A 20946-nucleotide genomic window follows, 5' to 3' on the forward strand; every position below is an offset into this window, starting at 1 on the left:
TTATGAAGGTGGAAAGCTTTGCTGCAGCAATCAACCATGTAATGGGTTAAATGAATGGGGTATTACACGCAATAAGATCATCACTGTTCCTTACCACGGCTTACAGATGTATCGAATGGGCCTTCATTATGTAAATAAATATTACTAGGTATACCAATACATTTTTTCCACATATATTCTGTGCTACAGAGAAAAAAGATGACACAGTAAGTAAAATCTACCAACAAAAGTGGAAGCATGGTGCATAGGCAAAAGAACACAAATTGTTTTGACAGTTTCCATTGAAAAGTTATAATATTATATTAGCAAAGTTAACTCGGTACTCATTATGTTCCACCATCTTCTTAGAGGCTGGGTTACCTTCACTCATTGGGAATGAAAGTACCTTACCATTGAAAGTGCGGAGTACATGCACTCATGCTCTGCTTTTCTTCAGGATTTTGATAGGATACTTGAGTAGCCAGTCGATCTAATAGGAAGCTGCAACCAAAGATAAGAGTAGGAGTCTCATTGTGTCAGCTGTCATTGTCGCCCGAAATCACTGTGATCTCAAGCTGCGCTCAATTCTGAGTACTAAGCTTCAAGAACATCTCTGATTTTCCAACCAGGAAAAATCATTTAAAATACCCAGTATGACTCTTCTATAGGCACTCCGTGAGGAATTGGACTCCCCTCTGTATGTCCAGGTGGGTCAGTTACTGTGATTGTGTATATCAGTCTGTCAGTGTGAATATGCGTCAATTTCTGAAAAATTAAAACAGATTTAAAGTATAAATATACCCCCCAACTGTAAATTGTTATATAAATTAAAAATTACATTGGAGTTCAGTTTCTTGTATAAAGTGTCTGTTTTATATGGTCATGGAAGTCCTTGGTAACTACTAACATCCTTTTAATTTACTGTAATAACTGTAGTAACCTATTGTAAAAAAAATATTTTAATTAGCGGCACAGTGTGCCACTGTATATCATTGCAAATGTACTGAGTTTTGATATTGTGTTGTAGTTTTGTATTAGAAAAGTAGTGTTATGTTTTTTGTAACTTTTTAAAGGAAGTCCCCCATGCTAATTAGGCCTCTTCACCAACACATCCTTTAGCCTGAATGCACAGGAGGGGGTCGTTAGACTTGGTGTTAGATTTCCTATCTCTCTAAGACACAGGATGCAAGCAATTTAGGTAATCACAGATTTATGTAAATTTTGTTAAGTTTAAATTGCATTTAAATCCAAGTTTAGAGAATACATTCCATCTTGATGGTAAACATTGAGTGTAATATCTCAGACTTTGTGGTGCAGTTAAAATCAATGGACTGAGCTACCCCCTGCCAGTATATAAGCACAGCATTTTGTATTTTATCAGTATTATTCCATTTGTAACTTCTGGAGATCACTAGTACCTCAAACTAGTGTGTAACTGTCCTCATTAGGACTTCTTGAGCTAATAAACCTCACTGCTTAAGGATCCTGTTTTGATGCCTACTTACCTGCTGTAATTCCTGTGTTCCTACAGCTTAGATCAATTGAGTCTGTTATCTGGCTGTTCAGTGGTTGGGACCCAGCGTCTAGTACCAATACTCTGCCCGCTACTCTGCAGCTCTGGCCAGTGTGATAGGCCAGGGGGAACCATCCACAGCAACCCTGATCTAAAGCAAGATGTCAGGGACACCAGACACATCTACCTAAGAAAATATTTCAAAAGCATTATTTTGTTTTTTTATTTGGTGCACAGGCCATTGATGGCTTTACTAAATCATACCTCACAACTGATTTAGGCAAGACAGCCCCAATTCTGATGGACTGACCTGCCAGCAGGGGCAATTGTCGGCTGGGCAATTTCAGCCCGAGGGGCAAGATTTGGCTCAGCAACTATTTCAAAGAAAAAATTCCCAGTGTCCCAGCCCAATGTAGCAACTATGAGCCCAGCCCCCCCTCCTATAGCCAAGTCAGCCGCTGGCTCAGGAATCTTGTCTGAAGTATTGGGAGGTTTGTCTCAATCACCGCTGTTCTGCGCTGCCACCGAATGCTAGGGTGTATTTAGGGAAGGGATTGGCGGTGACCTAGTGCTTCAGAAATACTGGAAACAGTCTCGGGGGACTTTAAAACACTTATAACATGATGCCAACACACTTCCAATGTGACTTGTGACTCTTTTCCAAGTAGAATTACGCGAAACTGATCATTATTTCCAGTAGCTCACTATCAATGATATTGTACTCCATAATGTACTCCCATTCATTCTTGATCCTTGTATCATTCTCTTCAACACTGATTTTTTTCGCTCGAGAGAAAAACGCTATATTTGACCTCAGTGGTGAAGGTCTGATGAAGATTACCTGACTTTCTGTGGCACCCTCAGGGCCTGGTATATCAAGCAGTGATAATCAGAAATGAAGTGTCAATTCTGTCCTAGAAGTTTCTCTCTCTCAACATGAAAAAGGTAAAAGAGAACTATGACTGGTGTTAGCAGCTAATATTGTGATAACAGGCTATGCCCAGAGAGAGGATTGCAGTGCCCCAGGCGCTGGAAGGATCAAGAAGGGACACAGCACAGATACAGAACAGGCAAATCTTGCTTAGTTTTAACCATTTACATCCTCACTGCCTAAAATGCTCTTCCTCAACTAATTGCCAAATTATATACAAATGTACAGATAATGAAGGAGTGCTTACTGTTGTTTTACATTCCAACAATCCCATCACTATGTTTCAAAAGCAGCAACATCATCATTTATGTATTTATATAGCGCCACTAATTCCACAGCGCTGCCCAGAGAACATTTTATATGCTCATATTGATCTTACGTATCTGCACATTAATTAAAGGGACTGTAACCTCAACATTTTACAGTTGCCTAGCACAGTGAAGTGTGTATGTGTATATACTATACATAGTTTTATGTTATCTCTCTGAGCTATGAGACAGCTCAGAGGGTTCCGTCTGCCACCACATTGCTTTCTCTGACTTTTTCATTGGTCCGTTCCATACAGGGTCATGACCCCGATGATGTCCAAATACATGACATGTTCCTTTCCCATTGACCACACCTCCCCATTGAGAGAGGATTATCACACCGAGACAGAGGCACTGGCCGGTAAGCTCTTCAAGCAGACTACCAGTTGAGGAATATTTTATTACATTAATTTCCTTAATTCACATTGGACAATATAAATATAACGCTTTCCAGTCCCTTTAAACTTAACAATTTGTACTGTAATTTGGATATATTAGTAGTTGTGTTTCGAATGTAAAGGGCCATTATATTAAAAGAATGTTGGAAAAATATTATAATAAAGGTTTACTAAGCACAGTATAAGACTATGGCTCCATATCTGCTCTGTAACTGCTATGTCAAAAGGTGCAAGCACCCATAAACTAACTGAGTGTGCCCATTCCAAGAAGACAAGAACAGGAATGTCTGTACTTACACTAAAAGAAGGAAATATGCATAGAAAGAAGGGACATTTATGACAGTTGGTGCATAGGAAAAAGGTAATGTAACCGAAAGACATTGGTTTTAATATTCCAACAGGTCTAAAAATTGGTAGATAGAACCTGATTGGTTGAGTAGATTAGAAAACCTTGTTCCTGTGTACCATTTTACATAAATGCTTCCTGGCATGGGACTCCCATAATTCTGCTACCTGGGGCGGTTGGGGGGTTGACGGGGTCAGCTACAAATTATGTTTTTTTGGTGGCGTTAAGCCTCAAGCTCCCTTGCTCCATTTAGCTGCAAATAAGTCAACAAGTGAATTTAAGAAAAGGATATTAAAATCATTGTCCCTTCGAATAAAGGGTGGTCCTAAATGTCAGATATTATATGAGACAAAAATGATGACAAATTAGCAGTAAAAATGGTATTTACAAAGCTTGTGGAGGTCAAATGTGATACTTACTCTTATTTATTGATTTGGAATGTAATAGTCTCGGCTATTAACATATTATAGATATAAAATATTGCAGTTGCTATTTAATTAGGGCTACAATAATAACATATAACATTTCTAATAAATAATAATAAAATAAGGTTGGCTTTATCTGTGCCTGCCATGTACGGATGAATGTAAAAGGCTATTCTGGTACCTGTGAGTTATTTTTAGTGAGATTATGCCCCCTAGTGTGCACAGAATAATACACTCTAGAGAAATGATTGCACAATATGTTATATATTCGAATCACGAGACGCATCTCTTTATTAAATCATAAATATGTTTAAAAAATTTGAAAAATGTAAATTTTACATCAGTCAAATGTAGCCACAAAGTTTTTGAGCATGTTGGCTGGTAATTCTGTAACCTCTGGAGAGTTTCTGGTCGCCTACTTTGGATGATTCATACCTTTTGTAAAACCACGCACCAATTCCCCTGGTCGTGGTAGGAGTGCTGGACTGTGACATCACTTAGTTTTCTGCACAGTGCTTCCAGCTCCCCCTCGCAGAACACATGGTAATATCGGTGATACACTGAGCTGGGCACCAGCTGTTGGTTTTCCTCCATGAGTGTTAAGGACTCAGTGTTCCTCGCTTGACTGTTTGGCTTCAGATGCCATGGAACTAGAAGGTCCTGAGAATCAAATGCAGTTCTATTCGTGTGAATCGGTAAACTGTCAATCGAATCCTGGTTAACGTCAACGGAACTGTCCATAAGCAAAGTCTGCTTGTTAGAACTCTTGGTTTCCTTGAGATACTTTGATTTCTTTTTATTGTATTCCTGTTCCATAGCCCAGACATATATAAGAGCTTTCCCTCCTGTTTTAAGCAGACGGGTTAACTCTTGTATAGCTGACAATCTTCTTTCCTATACAAAGAAAAACATTAGACCTTTAAAATGTCTGCCCTGTTGTCTGCAAATATGTAATTAAAACAAGTTTATTAAATAAAGGAAAATTATAGTTAAAATACAGATAGTGTAGTACTTTTAGCATTTATACATTAAGTAAACATTTTGAGAACTTAGATCTGCAGAACATTTAATCCTATTGGAGGGCCTGTGGATTAACTGGGGTCCACAAGCTGCATTTATAATCAAGTCTGGGGCAACCACTACATGCACAGAGTTTTATTTGGACCTGCAGATTAGTAAGAGTAGAATGTTGTAACTCTGATTACATAAAGACACAATGAAGGTCAGACAATAGGCAGACAAGAGACAATGGTGCACGATATGGGGTGCAGGGACACAAACAGAGGCAGACACAACCCAATCTGGGTGTCTGACAAAGAAACTGAAAAGTGAAAATGTGGGACAACAAAGGGGGCAGATGGGGACAAGCAGGGGTAGGAGGCAGAAGACAAGGAAGTAGAGTATGGGCAGACAAAGGAGAAACAACAAGAGGCAAGGGGGACCCAAAAGGTCAGTAATGAAAAGATGAACAAGAGGATCAGACAAAACTGGTGGACAAAATAAAAGGTGGACAGATGTGAAATATGAAAGCATACAAGAGGGCGGATAATGGAGGCACAAGTATATTAAAAGCCTCATAATGATAGAGGTGTAGTAGCTGTTAGCAGAGTGGATGGTTGAATTGTTGCGGTCAGAGTGTGCGGGGCAGATATTTTGCACAGATGCCCAACAACCTATAGCTATGTCACTGAATAAGGCAAAAAGCTAATAAGGTGGGGTGCAGAACATGCAATAGAATATACAACATACCAAGTAATACATCAAGTGCTTCCGTTCAGCTAAGAGTGCCTGTAACTTAAAATATCTGTCTTGTCTAAGGCAAACATATATGCTAGGGTACTATTTAGTGTTCAACTACGGTATGTTACATTAATAATATGATCACAAGAAACTTAGATAGTTCCTTCATATGGAAGGAGCTAATGATTAGGGAAGAACTACACATGACTATTATAGTGGGAGCAGTGGTTGAAGTGGGGGTGTATACATAGATATGCCATACTGCCACTTCATTGTAAAACTATCAAATTCCATTCACTTACATTACTATTACCACTGAGTAGGACTATGTGATTTTAATTGCTCACTGTTGGTTACTTGACTAAAGGGTATTAATGTAGGTAGTAGTAATTGCATTGGGAGCAGAACTTGATAATTATCTGTTGCCTACGCGCAATGTGGGAAGCCATTATGTGGCCTGAACAAATATTCATGAAAATACTGCCTTTGTGCTTCGTGTGTTAGCAAGATCACTAATTCCTAGTGAACTGATAGGTTAAATATTGGGCTCAGCCCACAATATGTACAGGTAAACTTTAAGAAAATGGCCATAATTGCTCCAGTATGGACAATTATCCTGCTTACCTCTGTGGAAAAATGGTGGATCACTGCTATGGAAATACATGCATCAAATGAGCCGCTCTTGAAAGGTAATGACAATGCATCACAAATTGATGCCTCAAATTTCTTTTCTCCACAGATGTCCACAAGGTTTTTACTGCGGTCACACCCAATCTGCGTAAGGAAAATAACACTAGCATCAATAACAGAAGCAACATCAAATGCTAATATGCTAAAACGTCTCCATTTGTGGGCGACCCCGCCATGATGCCAAATGGTCTGGAAGCCATTGCCAGCTAATGAGCAGTCCTGATTCATAGTCGGTGGTCAAGTCAGTGCAACCACAAAAGAGGTGTTCAGCAGCTACATCGTTCCAAGGAGTGTGAGCCATTACAGGTGCCAGTCCTTCAGCTTGGTGGCAGTTGTAACCTTTCTACAACTGTAGACATCATGTTGGTGTGCAGTTGACACTCACAGTCAGTGAGTGGCCTGGCCAAGTGATGCCGGTAGGAGTAGTCAGTGATGAATAGTTGCTGAAAACTAAGGGAACCCAAAATGCTTGGTGGAGTAGGGTGGTGTAGTGCGTTCATCCTGTCTGTGTGAAAAGATGTGTACTGATCAACCTTAATATAGTTGGGTCTCCCCCGGGACTCTGTCCTTTATCTTAGTACAAAGGAGCACTATAAGGTTCTTAATTTCCATGTGGGAAGCCCCGTTATGATGTGTATTACACATGCTGTATTACATATGAGTTGTCTTTGTTATACCTGGCCTCATTGGTATGAGTTTCTGGAAAGAAGGATACCTAAGAGGGGCTAGGGAGGGAGAAGGGCTATTTACAAGTAATGGGATCAACTGGGGATTTGACAGTACCTCTTCCCTCTCCCTGGTACTTGCTCTGCATTGGTACGCATGCCCAACTCATTAGAGCCGATCCAAGCTGGAAGCCAAGGAGGAAATGGTATGGTCCAAGTCACTAGGGTCAATCCCCCTAAACAATCATGGACAATGACAACCCTACACTGATTTACCTGTGACTTGAACCCAGAGTCCACAAACATTTGTTACCTGTGACTCTGGGTGGGAACAACAAATAGTATAAAATCTGAAACCTGGGGAAGGGACAAGGTTCTGTGGCTGGAGACTACAGTTTCTGCTGGACTGAGGTACTGGGAGCAACACTAAGGAGTTAAGCCAAGCCAATGTAAAGGGCACAATGAGAAAGACTGGGCTAACTGCTGGTTTGGGCCCACCGAAAAGCAAGGAATACACCTGGGCTTAGCTGCTGCTTTACCTGCCAGTAGGAGACTGGAAGATGAGCTGAAGCCGATGGGAATTGAATCCAGAATTACTAAGATCACTTGTACACTTTCTTTCACTGTTTATATGTACCCATTGTATATGTCTGCTGTGACCGATGTGGCTTGCTGATTTGTTATTACATCTTGTAAGGTGGTGGCACGTGATCTCCAATAATAAATCATTGTTTTCTTTTTCCATCAAATGCTTGTTTGAGAGTACTTTCCTACCCACATCAACATACCTGGGGTATCTGTTTCCCACATAAGGGTTCAGCAGCTGGGGGTCTATTACACTAGAAGACATAAGTCCCCTGTCCTTGGTATCGTCACATTATCACAATACCATTTTCTGGATAAGAAACATTCAAGTTTATTTACAAGAAAAAGACACAAATAATTAAAGGCAATGCTAGACATTTAACAAAACTCTCATGTGGAAAATGTCCTTATAGTGTGAAGCAAGTAGGACAAGAAAAATGACCTTGAGAGTGATCTTAATACATCAAGAAATGTTAATGAATTGTAAACTAATTGAAAGGAACAAAACATATTAGTTTGTAATTTGCATCTAAATTGCATGAAATACATTTCGGCTCAGAGGCGCTTTCTGTCCTTACCTCTATTCAAATAAAAAATGATGAAGCAGGAGGTGGTGAGTTATGGGCCTCAATTACAGTTTACGAGAGTTGTTAATTATAGGTTAGTGGCTCTCATTTCCATGTCACTCATGAACTAACACAGCTTCCTCCTCTGTGGAATTTATTCACAAATGGAATTCTGAGTATGAAAGATTCTAAAAGAAATATGTATCTAACTAAACTAATGAAAATATATCTGGCAATGCCAAAAGGTGGATTCTGATGATTAGTGTAAACGATCTGAATATCACATTATGTGATGAAAAAGAGAGCAGGGAAATGGTTACCTCTAACTATCAATGATTAGTTTTCATTGTCAATGGTTACTTCTGCCTGCAAATGGTTGCTCCTGGCTGCCACAGTGCTCCTCAGTGCCACTGATGTGTCTTGGTTGTAACTGGCTTCATCTGACTGTCACTGCCATTGGTTACTTCTGATTGCCATTAGTATTTGGCTGCTCCTGACTGCCACATATTACTCTTCACAGCTACTATCTCCTCATGGTAACTAGTTACTCCTGAATATCATTGTTTGTTCCTGAAACTGCCTCTGGTTGCTCTTGACTGTCATTGGTTGCTCCTGACTGTCACTAAATGCACATTACTGAAAATGTTTCAACAGTCAGTGTTTTCTATTGACTGCCACTTGTAACTCCTGATTGTTATTGGGTACTGCTGCATCTGGTTGCCCCAGACTGCCACTGATTACTCCCGAATGTCACTGGATGCTCCTGCATCTGTGTGCCCCAGACTGCCACTGGTTAGTCCCGATTGTCATTGGGTACTCCTGCATCTGGTTGCGCCAGACTGCCACTGGTTACTCCTGGTTGTCATTGGGTACTCCGCATCTGGTTGCCCCAGACTGCCGCTGATTACTCCCGAATGTCACTGGATGCTCCTGCATCTGTGTGCCTCAGACTGCCACTGGTTACTCCTGGTTGTCATTGGGTACTCCGCATCTGGTTGCCGCAGACTGCCACTGGTTACTCCCAATTACCATTGGGTATTCCTGCATCTGGGTGCCCCAAACTGCCACTGGTTACTCCCGATTGTCATTGGATGCTCCTGCATCTGGTTGCCGCAGACTGCCACTTGTTACTCCTTATTGTCCTTGAATGCTCCTGCATATGGGTGCCCCAGACAGCCACTGGTTACTCCTGGTTGTCATTGGATGCTCCTGCATCTGGTTACCCCAGACTGCCACTGGTTAAACTGATTGTCATTGGGTACTCCGCATCTGGTTGCCCCAGACTGCCACTGATTACTCCCGAACGTCACTGGATGCTCCTGCATCTGTGTGCCCCAGACTGCCACTGGTTAGTCCCGATTGTCATTGGGTACTCCTGCATCTGGTTGCGCCAGACCGCCACTGGTTACTCCTGGTTGTCATTGGGTACTCCGCATCTGGTTGCCGCAGACTGCCACTGGTTACTCCCAATTATCATTGGGTACTCCTGCATCTGGGTGCCCCAAACTGCCACTGGTTACTCCCGATTGTCATTGGATGCTCCTGCATCTGGTTGCCGCAGACTGCCACTTGTTACTCCTTATTGTCCTTGGATGCTCCTGCATATGGGTGCCCCACACAGCAACTGGTTACTCCTGGTTGTCATTGGATGCTCCTGTATCTGGTTACCCCAGACTGCCACTGGTTAAACTGATTGTCATTGGGTACTCCTGCGTCTGGTTGCCCAGACTGCCACTGGTTACTCCCGATTGTCATTGGATGCTCCTGCATCTGGGTGCTCCAGACTGCCACTGGTTAGTCCCGATTGTTATTGGGTACTCCTGCATCTGGGTGCCCCAGACTGCCACTGGTTACTCCTGGTTGTCATTGGGTACTCCTGCGTCTGGTTGCCCCAGACTGCCACTGGTTACTCTTGGTTGTCATTGGGTACTCCTGCATCTGGGTGCCCCAGACTGCCACTGGTTACTCTTGGTTGTCATTGGGTACTCCTGCATCTGGGTGCCCTAGACTGCCACTGGTTACTCCTGATTGTCATTGGGTACTCCTGCATCTGGTTACCCCAGACTGCCACTGGCTTCTCCTGATGGTCATTGGATGCTCCTGCATCTGGTTGCCCCAGACTGCCACTAGTTACATCTGCTTGTCATTGGGTTACGTCTGCTTGTCATTGGGTACTTCTGCATCTTGTTACCCCAGACTGCCACTGGGCACTGCAAAGTGTTCTAATCAAAACACTTTAAGAGGGATTAATGGGTCAATGTAGAATTTTGATTAATAGTTCATTATTAAACATTAACTCACAGTCGGAGTCCACTACAATGATAATGTTATTACATTATAGTCCTTGCCATAGTTATCTGTCTTTAGCGTTCACATTTTTTGCATAATTTTATGCAATGCTATATATTTAAAAATTATGTCCTATAATAAAAAATACTTTTTTGCAAACCAGCAATAGTAATACAGATGATTTCATGTTTTCCAATATCTTGAGCTGCAATTCCATATTGTTCCAAGGTTAAAAGGTGGAGAAGTATCCTTGCTATATTGTTTGACACTTCAGGTTATTGCCTCCAGGAGCCTGTAGAAAACATCAGGTCGCTCCAAGCAATACAGTGACAAACACCCACAACATAAGTGACAGCTACATCAGTGTGTCACTGAGTAGATCTACACATGGTGATTTTTTTTATAAAATGGACTTTGGGTTATATTTAATGGAAAATAATCACCAACATAAGATTTATATTTGCTGTGTAAATTGTAATACATAGAAAACTGTAAAATATATTTTTGCAGAAAAGGATGCATAGATTTTTTTAAGGGTAAGTTCAGGTAAATTGTTACCCAACATCTCTCCTCCTCCCAACTAGCAGGCAGTGGGGACCCTAGTCAGAAGCCCACACAATTTGGGAAAACTTGTCCACACCGAAACCCTTCTTGTCTTAGTGTAGCAAAACAATATAGAAATAATTAGGTCAGTGACTAACGGGGCAAAGCTGCGACAATATCAATTGTTTGGAATATGTACAGAAATGTCAACAGCCAGTACAGGATGGACCGTGGCAATGCTGCCTTTGAGCAGCCCTGCTGGGAAACACCCCTAATGCATGCCAAGTGCCAGCATGGTTCAAATAGATATATGGGATAATGCCCCCTTCACTGTGAGAAATAAAGATATTAGAAGTCACTGAGCAAATTTTTGTCAAAGCAATTAAAACATTGTATTATTTCAACTACAATTATATCAAATTAGGATTTGGTGGTATACATAATTTTCGGTTCCTTGTCAGAGGATTCTGTGAAAGCTTGTCGCCTGGGAGAGGAGAATCCACCTCGGGTACAGGAACAGAGGTTGTGCAATGTGTATTATGACCAGTGTGATGTCTCGCAGAGGGATATTTGATGGAAGACGAAAACAATAAAGCACAAAAACAAAGTACTTTTAAACACTCATATATTATATTAAATATAATACATCTGGTATATAATATTAGATACTTTAAAATGAAAAATAAACTTACCATGTACAAATTTTTATTAACACCAAGATATTTTCCATTGCCGCAGCCCACGTCGGCCACAAGAGAACCTATTGGTAAACCCATGAGGAAGTCCACAATTTTGGGCCACGGAGTGTGTCTTGTGCTGCTGAAATGTCCAGCGATATCTTCATAGACCTTGTGGACATATTCTTTCTCTAGGGACTCAGCACCCAAGTCACCAACCAGAGGAGGAGAGTCCTTTTTTAGTTGGCTGTCACAGACCGATGGAAAGGCTGCAAAGATATAGAAATTATCAGCAGGTGTTTATACAAACATGTCAGTCAACAAAGCTTTGTATTTTTGTTTGCTAATGTATACCTATAGGAGGTAAGGCCTGAATGGTCTTGTAGGCAGATGCATTGTGATGGTATTTCTTCCAATGTTTATCGCAAAACTGCTAGACTTTTGCAAACATTATCCCATCCTCTGCTTTGCACAATGTAAAGATCCTTGATGGCATAATTCTGTCAAGAGCAGTAATTTTAAACCTGACAGCCATGCAGATTACATTCATGTTGACCTTAAACTTGTTGGACTAGGTGTACTCCATGTGTACCAGTATGCTGGAGGGAAACTCAATGTCCCCCATTTTCCAATTTACATTTCTTTTTATTGAGGTATATATCACAATACACAGCATTATCAGCATGTGGAAACAAGCATAGGAACATCAATGCTGTTTTTTTTATTTGAAACATGGCTATTTATTCTTCATTAATTTTAACATTCATACAGTCAATTCACGTCACTTTGCAAACCCAACTTCTGTAAGAGCGGAGTGTACTGCTCATTTGAATGTTATAGAGATATTGTGGATAGAACATAACAAGGTGGCAGAGCGGGGATGTTATTTGTTTACAGTTCAGTGTATGGTTACAATATATGATCGTTGGATACTTTAGGCAAGAGGCAGAAGGATTTGTAAAATGATTGCAAATTATGCTACAAAACAGTGCAAACAACAATATTGTATCTTAAGAGGTGTCCAACTCCATTTGCAGTATATGCGCCTAGTTTACACCAAGTCATCATCATCATCGTGCACATGCCCCGGCTCTCTAGCAGGTGCAAAAGATTTGCCTCTTAACAGGCATATACGCGTGTTTCTGCAGATCTGCATTTGTGTGAACATGCCCTATTGTACTTATCATAGATCCCCCCATTCCACCTCTCCAGTTGTAAGGAAGCGCAAGTCTGGCGCATATGCATCTGTCCTCTTCGTGAGCATGTGCAGTGTGAATCTGCACAGTTTACGCTACGCAAACTAGAGAAACTTCAACTCAGCATCAGGCTGTATATGCCTGTAAGACACAAATTAGTAACGTAATACTTGCCCTGAAACATGGTTGGGTGGGATTGGCTTGCCATGCTCCTTTTCACAATAATCAAGAGGAGTATCCATATTAGTTAAGAGAACCATATACTTAGTTACTCTCTCTTAAAATTGAAGGCAAATATATATTGTAAGTTGTAAAGTGGATGCCTGTCCGATTTTGACCCTACCACATTACATCTTCCTCAATGCCCCATAACGCCTCCCCTGACTGTGAGACAGCAGAATCCATAGCTCTGTATCTGGATGTTCCTTCTATAATTACTGCGATAAATAGACAGTTGTATGCAAAAATTTCGGGCACCCTTGGTCAAAATGCCTGTTCTTGAAGTGAAAAGTTACAGTAGCACAACCTCTGCAAGAATGTTATCTGAGATCCACAACCCACTCCCTTTAGTGAGCTTATATGAGGATTGGGTCAGTAGATATCTGGCATCATCTACATTCACTGATGATTTTTCTTACCATTCTGCAAGTAGAACACCACTCACATTATTATTCAGGGGTCATCTCCCCTACCCAACAATTTGGACCATAGTTAACAGGTTATTACTTTGTGCAGTGTGTCTTAACATCATCACACCTTTTGGCCACTACACCCATTTTGAATTATGGATCAGACATGGACAAGAAATGGGACCAGTACTTTGCTAGAACAAATCCATTGCACCCGACTTAGTCTTGTGGGGTGCCTTCCAAACATATGCAAGAGGGCTCACTTTCTATCAATACAATCAAATCTGAAGTGAACTGGAAGGAGGACATGCTGGCATACCTAGGGATGGCAAGGAATCTTATTTGGAAAATATATGGAGGTTAGCTCAGAGGGACTATCCCTCTTTTAGTGCTGCAGAAGGATAACCGGAGGCAATTTTTATTTTTTAGAAACAAAATATTTGAGCAAGGTGATGGCGTGGGCTCAGTGATAGCCTTCTGAGACAAGGAGCAGGGGACCCCCACCAGTTACTAAATATCTCTATTCCATAAGGGGAACTAGTGTAATAAGTGGATGAATTAAACTTTTTTTTATTTATTTATTATCTTCTTTTCAAATAAGAAAGCCCCTAGTCCCAATAGCCTTCAACTGGGTTTTCTAAAAAAAAAGATATCGATTGTCTGACATTTGCTTGTATGTATGAGAAAGTCTTTTCTATGCAAACGTTTCTCTCCTCAAGGACATAATCTCTAAATATTGAAGTTCCAAAGCCTGCTAAAGATCTTTCAGTTTCTGTCTCCTTTAAGCCTCTATCACTACTGATGGCTGACATAGATCCTGACATAAATCTTAGCCACCAGACAATCACATAAATAACTCCATTATACACCCCCAGACAGTTTTTTTTGCATGGTTTCCTTAGATACTGCTAAAGCATTTGACTCTGTCGAGTGGCCATAGCTTAAATCTACTTTGATCGCTTATAGATTTGGAGAAGGGTTCTTCTGATGGATATACATGCCGTACAAGAACCGCAGAGCATGTACTAATGAACGGATTCACCAGCATATTCCTTGGTACGAGGCACTACACAGGGATATTCTCTATCCTCTTTGGGATAAAGATATTGGTCCCACAGCTGACCCAGGCTGGTAATATATAGTTGTTACCTATGTGATGGTGTCCCCTTGCTTTGGTGATAAACATAACTATATATAATCCACAGTACTTACATAATGCCACTGCATATTGCCTGCTGCCATAGGAAAATCAGGTTTGAGTGCCCTAAATATTATAATCCACTTTCTCCTATACGATACTTGTATACCCTATGCTTACTGATTTTTGGAGAAAAATATCAAAGTGTATTCATTACGTCATGGACTGCCCTGTCCCTTCTGATTGAAGGATTTGCCTGCCTGGTCTCATAGATGAGTTGAACCTGTCTAGACAAGTCCCAGCATACCCTTCCAGAATAAACACACATATACACAAGGGTTACTCAGGCGCTAAGAATCATAAAAAATGGCATATAATGATGGATCGCAGCTCCCTAAAACAGATATCCAAACTGTCAATATAACATATAAAAAAAAAAGAAAAAAAAGGGGCGCAGTTTCCAACAATATTATTTATTATTCCATTGGAATGAAATATATAAAACAAATAAAATATGAGTTAATACTCTATAGATCCAACTGCACTTCAGGCGCAGTGGAAAAACTCTTAATAACAAATGTTACACACTAATTGGCATTCTCATTCTCAGAAGTTAGATTAACTAGCAATTGAATGCATCCGGAGATGGAATTAGTAGATGTAGATATCCGCTGCAGTAAGTAAGACACTGGGAATCTTATACCATAGAAAAATAACAGTCAGTCTTTTGTGTAGGCATAAAGAAATTCCCTTAAACTTTTTCAGATATTCAGCAGCCCAATCGGCATGTAAGTATACGCTGAAACAATATTAGAACAAGTGGATATCTTCTATAATGAAGCGGAAGTATGCAGTCTAATAATCAAAGGAAAAGACGCTGTCCTGGTCTTACTATGTAGTTGACGGCCAAGTGTAAATGAAATAAACGTACAGTCCAACTGCATCAGCAGTAATAGATGATTTTTGTTTAACAATCATACACTCTTCATGGCCCGTATAGACATCTGCACGGAGGCAATAGAAATATAGATCCGCTTTATCCACTTAGTCCACTTACTTGAATTGCAGCTTGATACCCCGGGGTATAGATAGAGAATGCCAGACTTAATGTGTTCGTAGAGTCAGATAGAGATATCCTTACTGCAGCGGATATCTACATCTACTAATTCCATCTCCGGATGCATTCAATTGCTAGTTAATCTAACTTCTGAGAATGAGAATGCCAATTAGTGTGTAACATTTGTTATTAAGAGTTTTTCCACTGCGCCTGAAGTGCAGTTGGATCTATAGAGTATTAACTCATATTTTATTTGTTTTATATATTTCATTCCAATGGAATAATAAATAATATTGTTGGAAACTGCGCCCCTTTTACCTTCCAGAATAAGCTGCTATATTGGCAAAGCATGCTGGAACTTGTAGTTTCACAACACCTGGAGTGTCACAGGTTAGCCAACACCAAACTAGGTCTTAGTAGGCATTAAAAGATAGAGGGCCTGAGTCATTTAGGAGAGCAAAGCAAAAACAAGAAGTAACTTTGCACCTTGGCAAAATCCTGTTGTATTAGAGGGGGAGGTAAATGTAAAATGTGGGAACAGATGTATATTTGGGGTAGGGCATGTCCTAAATGAACTTTACATTTCAGTGTAAAAATAAATCTATCAAGTGCTCGTGTGCTAGATGAAAAAACAGTCAGCATATATCTTATGTGCAACATAATAACCTGATTTGCACCCCTTGCTTTGTAATATTGTTTGCCCGGGAATAAACTTACTTTTTTTTTTTTGCTTTGCTCTCCTTACTGACTCAGGCCCATGATGTGAGCAGGGAGCAGCCTGCACCTAAACCAGCTGCTGAGTCTGTATGAAATAAATAATGTATCAGTAGGAATGAAGATATTTATGCCCTGCTGACCACTCTTCCCTATACTTCTGAAGCAAGGAGCTTTTAACTACTAAAGAGCTGTGTTGTTACCAGGTAATATAGAACACATCTGTCCACTGTAATCATGGCAGCCAGCAGCCAACAAAGACTTTTAGAAGTGATGTAAAGTAAGTATATATTGCACTGTTTTGTGTTCAGTTGAGCCTTTGATGAATGATGAATGCAAGATTTCTCTCTAGGACACACGTGCATTTCACAACAGGTGGCAATTTTGATTTCAACATATATTTCAGATAGACAGCATCCCATTCACTTGAATAAATAGAAAAATGTGCATAGCTTATAATAACAATAATAGCATGCTTGGCTGGTAAACCGTCAACACAACTACACTACACTATAACGGCAAACTACATGGCGCCATAGGAATTAAACATTCATTAAAATTGGTGCGCAGGAAAAGATGTTGTAATGCATTGTAACCAGACTTTAATTTATCCAGTAGTTTAGAAAGTGAAAGTGAATATCTGTTTCCTATATGCGACATCACATTTTCTTCTGCACCAGTTTTTATAAATGTCCACCAATATGTTTTATTTCTATGAGCTTGAATACATGTGAGTAAACCTTATAAAGGTAACATCACTCAAAAATAATATTGCCTAATTAAAATCATTATGTTTGACACTTTGACTGAATAAACACCTGATGCAGCTTGAAATTACCTGTTGATAACTCAGAAACACTGTTGCTGTCATTTTGACACAGAGGCTGTGAAGAACTCTCTTGCCTTAGCAACCTCGGCAACCAAGAAAACAAAGTGTGGGCTACACTTGTAACATGTGTTTTCAATGCAAGTCAGTTCTTCACAACCTCTGTCAAAAGCAGTGTTTCTGAGTTATCAACAGGAGATTTCATTCAGAAATCATATTTCAAGTATGAAGAGTTAATCTACTAAGCTGCAGTACCCGTCATAATGATTTTAATTAGTCAAAAATCACATTTTAATGGCGTTATCATTTAAGAGTTGCATCAGTGGATGTAGGAAACACTTCAAAAATTTATTTTTATTTAGCACAATGTGAATACAGTGCCAACCTTTTTCCATAAGTTTAATTAAATGTAATTTCAAAAAACATTAACCTATCTATAACACTTACCACATTTACACGAGCCATGTCTTATTTTTCTAAATGTAAAGGATGTCCTTACACCCCTTTTGTTTAAGGTTAACTCCTCTGTGTTCCTGCTGACTGTTCCAAATTTCTGCCCTTCTGACATTTGAACAACATCATACTTTCGCGGAGTGATGCTGAAATGAAAGAAAATAATTACACGGTATGGTGCAAGGACGAGGCTGAAATGGTTTTAGCAATAAGCAGGAAGAGTTTGAGGCAAAAGCTTTACAAATGGATTGTTGAAACTGTCTGTCAGCAGAACGGTCATTACCCAAAGGAACAAAACTGTTTTGCTATTGAAAAGTAAATGAAGTGGAAATATTTATAGAAAACTAATAAACTGCCCAGTTTATCTGCTGTTTCAGCTTACAGGAGAACCTATACTTTAGGAAGTGATAGGAACTGTAATGCACGCTGGTATTTGCAAGACCTTCTTCAGTGGTTGATTCATCTTCCTGTCATTTCATAAAGTGAGAAGAATTGTCATGGGAAGTAAAATGTTTCATTCACTGACAGAACTATGTCTAACTCATAGTTTACAGCAGACCAAGTCTCCATATTGACGAACAGATGTGCCCTGGTGACCAGATGATGTCTGCACTCATACTCCCTCTAGCTGCCACACATTGGAATTGCACTCTCCATGACAGCTCGATCTCCTTTACATTGACCAATGCCATTAGAATCCGAGTCCTTGAGGAAGATGGGAAACAAGGTACCAGGGAGAGGAAGGGTGGGAAACAAGCTACCAGGCGGAGAAAGGGTGGGAAACGAGTTACCAGGGAGAGGGAGGGTGGGAAACAAATTACCAGGGAGAGGGAGGGTCTGGAAACGAATTGCCAGGGAGAGGGGGGGGTGGGAAACGAATTGCCAGGGAGAGGGATGGTGGGAAACGAATTACCAGGGAGAGGGATGGTGGGAAACAAATTACCAGGGAGAGGGATGGTGGGAAACGAATTACCAGGGAGAGGGATGGTGGGAAACGAATTACCAGGGAGAGGGATGGTGGGAAACGAATTACCAGGGAGAGGGAGGGTGGGAAACAAATTACCAGGGAGAGGGATGGTGGGAAACGAATTGCCAGGGAGAGGGAGGGTAGGAAACGAATTACCAGGGAGAGGGAGGGTGGGAAACGAATTACCAGGGAGAGGGAGGGTGGGAAACGAATTGCCAGGGAGAGGGAGGGTGGGAAACGAATTGCCAGGGAGAGGGAGGGTGGGAAACGAATTGCCAGGGAGAGGGAGGGTGGGAAACGAATTGCCAGGGAGAGGGAGGGTGGGAAACGAGTTACCGGGGAGAGGGAGAATGGGAAACTCTTAGTATATAGGAGCGCCTTTGCGCCGTCTCCCCTGCTGCGTTGCTATGGCAACCACAGCACGATCTCAAGTTGTCTAGTGAGGGAACAGGAAGTGTTGTCACTTCATGTGAAACCAGTACAATAAAAACAGACACAGTACTGTTAGCTGTGCTCTGCATGTATTTATATGTATTATATATATATATATATATATATATATATATATATATATATATATATATATAATCATCAACATCATCAACAATTATTTATATAGCGCCAGCAAATTCTGTAGCGCTTTACAATTGGGTACAAACATTGATAAAACAATACTGGGTAATACATACAGACAGAGAGGTAAGAGAACCCTGCTCGCAAGCTTACAATCTATAGCATATATATATATATATATATATATATATATATATATATATATAAAATGCCCCTCAAAGTCTGGTAGAAGGTGACTGGAGGCTCCCCACTAGTTATATATATATAAGGGAGGAGTTTGTATGCCCCCGATAACCTGTACGGACGTCCAGAGATCCACCAAGTGCATTACCAACCTGCCTGCTTCTGTATACTGTATATACAAACATATAAGTTCAACTGTATTCAAACTGTTACTATGTTACTACTGTTGAACTACTGCTGTGCTACAAGTTACCAACAGTGAGCAGCTGCATTTATTCATCTGTTGTTATCATCTTTAATAAACAGAAACCTGTTTAAGTTACAAAAGCGTTGTGGCTTAACATCCACATTAACACCACTGAACACCTTTATTAACATCAAAAGGTATAACCAGCAGAAACAAATTACCAGGGAGAGGGAGGGTGGGAAATGAACTATGGGGCATTTAGAAAATTAGTTACATGGGAGATGGAGGGTAAGAAATGAAATACAAGGGGTGCCCACATTCAAGAACAAGATTTTGTTTTGTGAGAGAGGATATTTAAATTAAATTCAATAGCTGGAAGGGGAACCATTAACTGGGGTGTTTCCTTATTTGCAACAGAGCCTCCGCATCCCAGCAAAATTACTTGATTTTATGGGGCTATTAGGTGTCTTCATTTGCAATTAATGGAACAGATTTTGTACCATCCAGGTGCATTTGAGGAGCGTAGGCACACGTTTATTAATTATTCAAGACATGCTGTAAATTATCCTGGAATGAGCAGTATTTTAGGAGAAAATCTATATTTAACATAACTGACCGGGTGGTCCTGTAGTGATAGCAGGCAGGACATTGAGGCCACTACCAGAATGGGGCAGTGCACCCCTGTATGTAGAAGACACATTTAGGCAAATAAAAATGCACTGAAGGGTTTGCACGTTTGAAAATAACATTATACAGATCAAGTCATTTTCATATAACAAAATGTTATTGGATCTCAACAAAATTGGCAAGTAAACGACGAAAATAAAAACACCAACAAAAAAATTCTAGACACATAACACAAACAGAATTTAATGATATTCTGACCAGCAAGAGTAGAGAATCCAAAGCACAGTTAGTTTATGGGATTATCCCAGGGGAAATCAGCGAGATGGGGGTGTTATCAGCGGGATGTTGAAGACTGTGATTAATCTTAATGAATCTAATATATGAAAACATTCAATCTTGCAGCTGTGTCTCTAGCTAATGATTGCCTCCCATTAAAGAGTCTCAACAATTAATATAGTCAATTTATAAATAAAGTAACCCTTAGCACACAGTGTATCAGCAATAACTGGAGCACTTACAGACTAATCCAATGTACAGATCAAGCGCTTTTCTTTTAGATCAATAGCGTAATCCAGTAACACCTGAATTTTGGGAAAAAATGCCACATTACGCAGCAATAACCCCGCCCCCTTCATCGTATTTCTATAGTAGCAGGCGGTGTAAAATGCAAATCGAGGGATCGATAGGGTAAGAATGGCAATCAATATTGTAGTTCATTTCAAAGAAATGTGCTCCGTTGGT

At 40.3% G+C, this 20946-nt stretch overlaps 1 protein-coding gene across 1 annotated transcript in view; it reads right to left on the reverse strand.

Moving 5' to 3' along the window:
* Window positions 1-4160: 4160 nt before the first annotated feature.
* The window catches only part of ALKBH8 (alkB homolog 8, tRNA methyltransferase), a 46225-nt gene continuing 29439 nt past the window's right edge, over window positions 4161-20946 (reverse strand). Inside the window, exons 9-12 of the mRNA XM_075198822.1 lie at window positions 17663-17814; window positions 11671-11924; window positions 6265-6414; window positions 4161-4794 (exon numbers count right to left, since the gene is read on the reverse strand). Coding sequence (XP_075054923.1) covers window positions 4330-4794; window positions 6265-6414; window positions 11671-11924; window positions 17663-17814 — 1021 coding nt within the window. The 3' untranslated portion in view covers window positions 4161-4329. The remainder of the gene's footprint in view (window positions 4795-6264; window positions 6415-11670; window positions 11925-17662; window positions 17815-20946) is intronic.

The sequence above is a fragment of the Mixophyes fleayi genome, chromosome 2, assembly GCF_038048845.1.
Source record: "Mixophyes fleayi isolate aMixFle1 chromosome 2, aMixFle1.hap1, whole genome shotgun sequence".
Classification (NCBI taxonomy): domain Eukaryota; kingdom Metazoa; phylum Chordata; class Amphibia; order Anura; family Limnodynastidae; genus Mixophyes; species Mixophyes fleayi.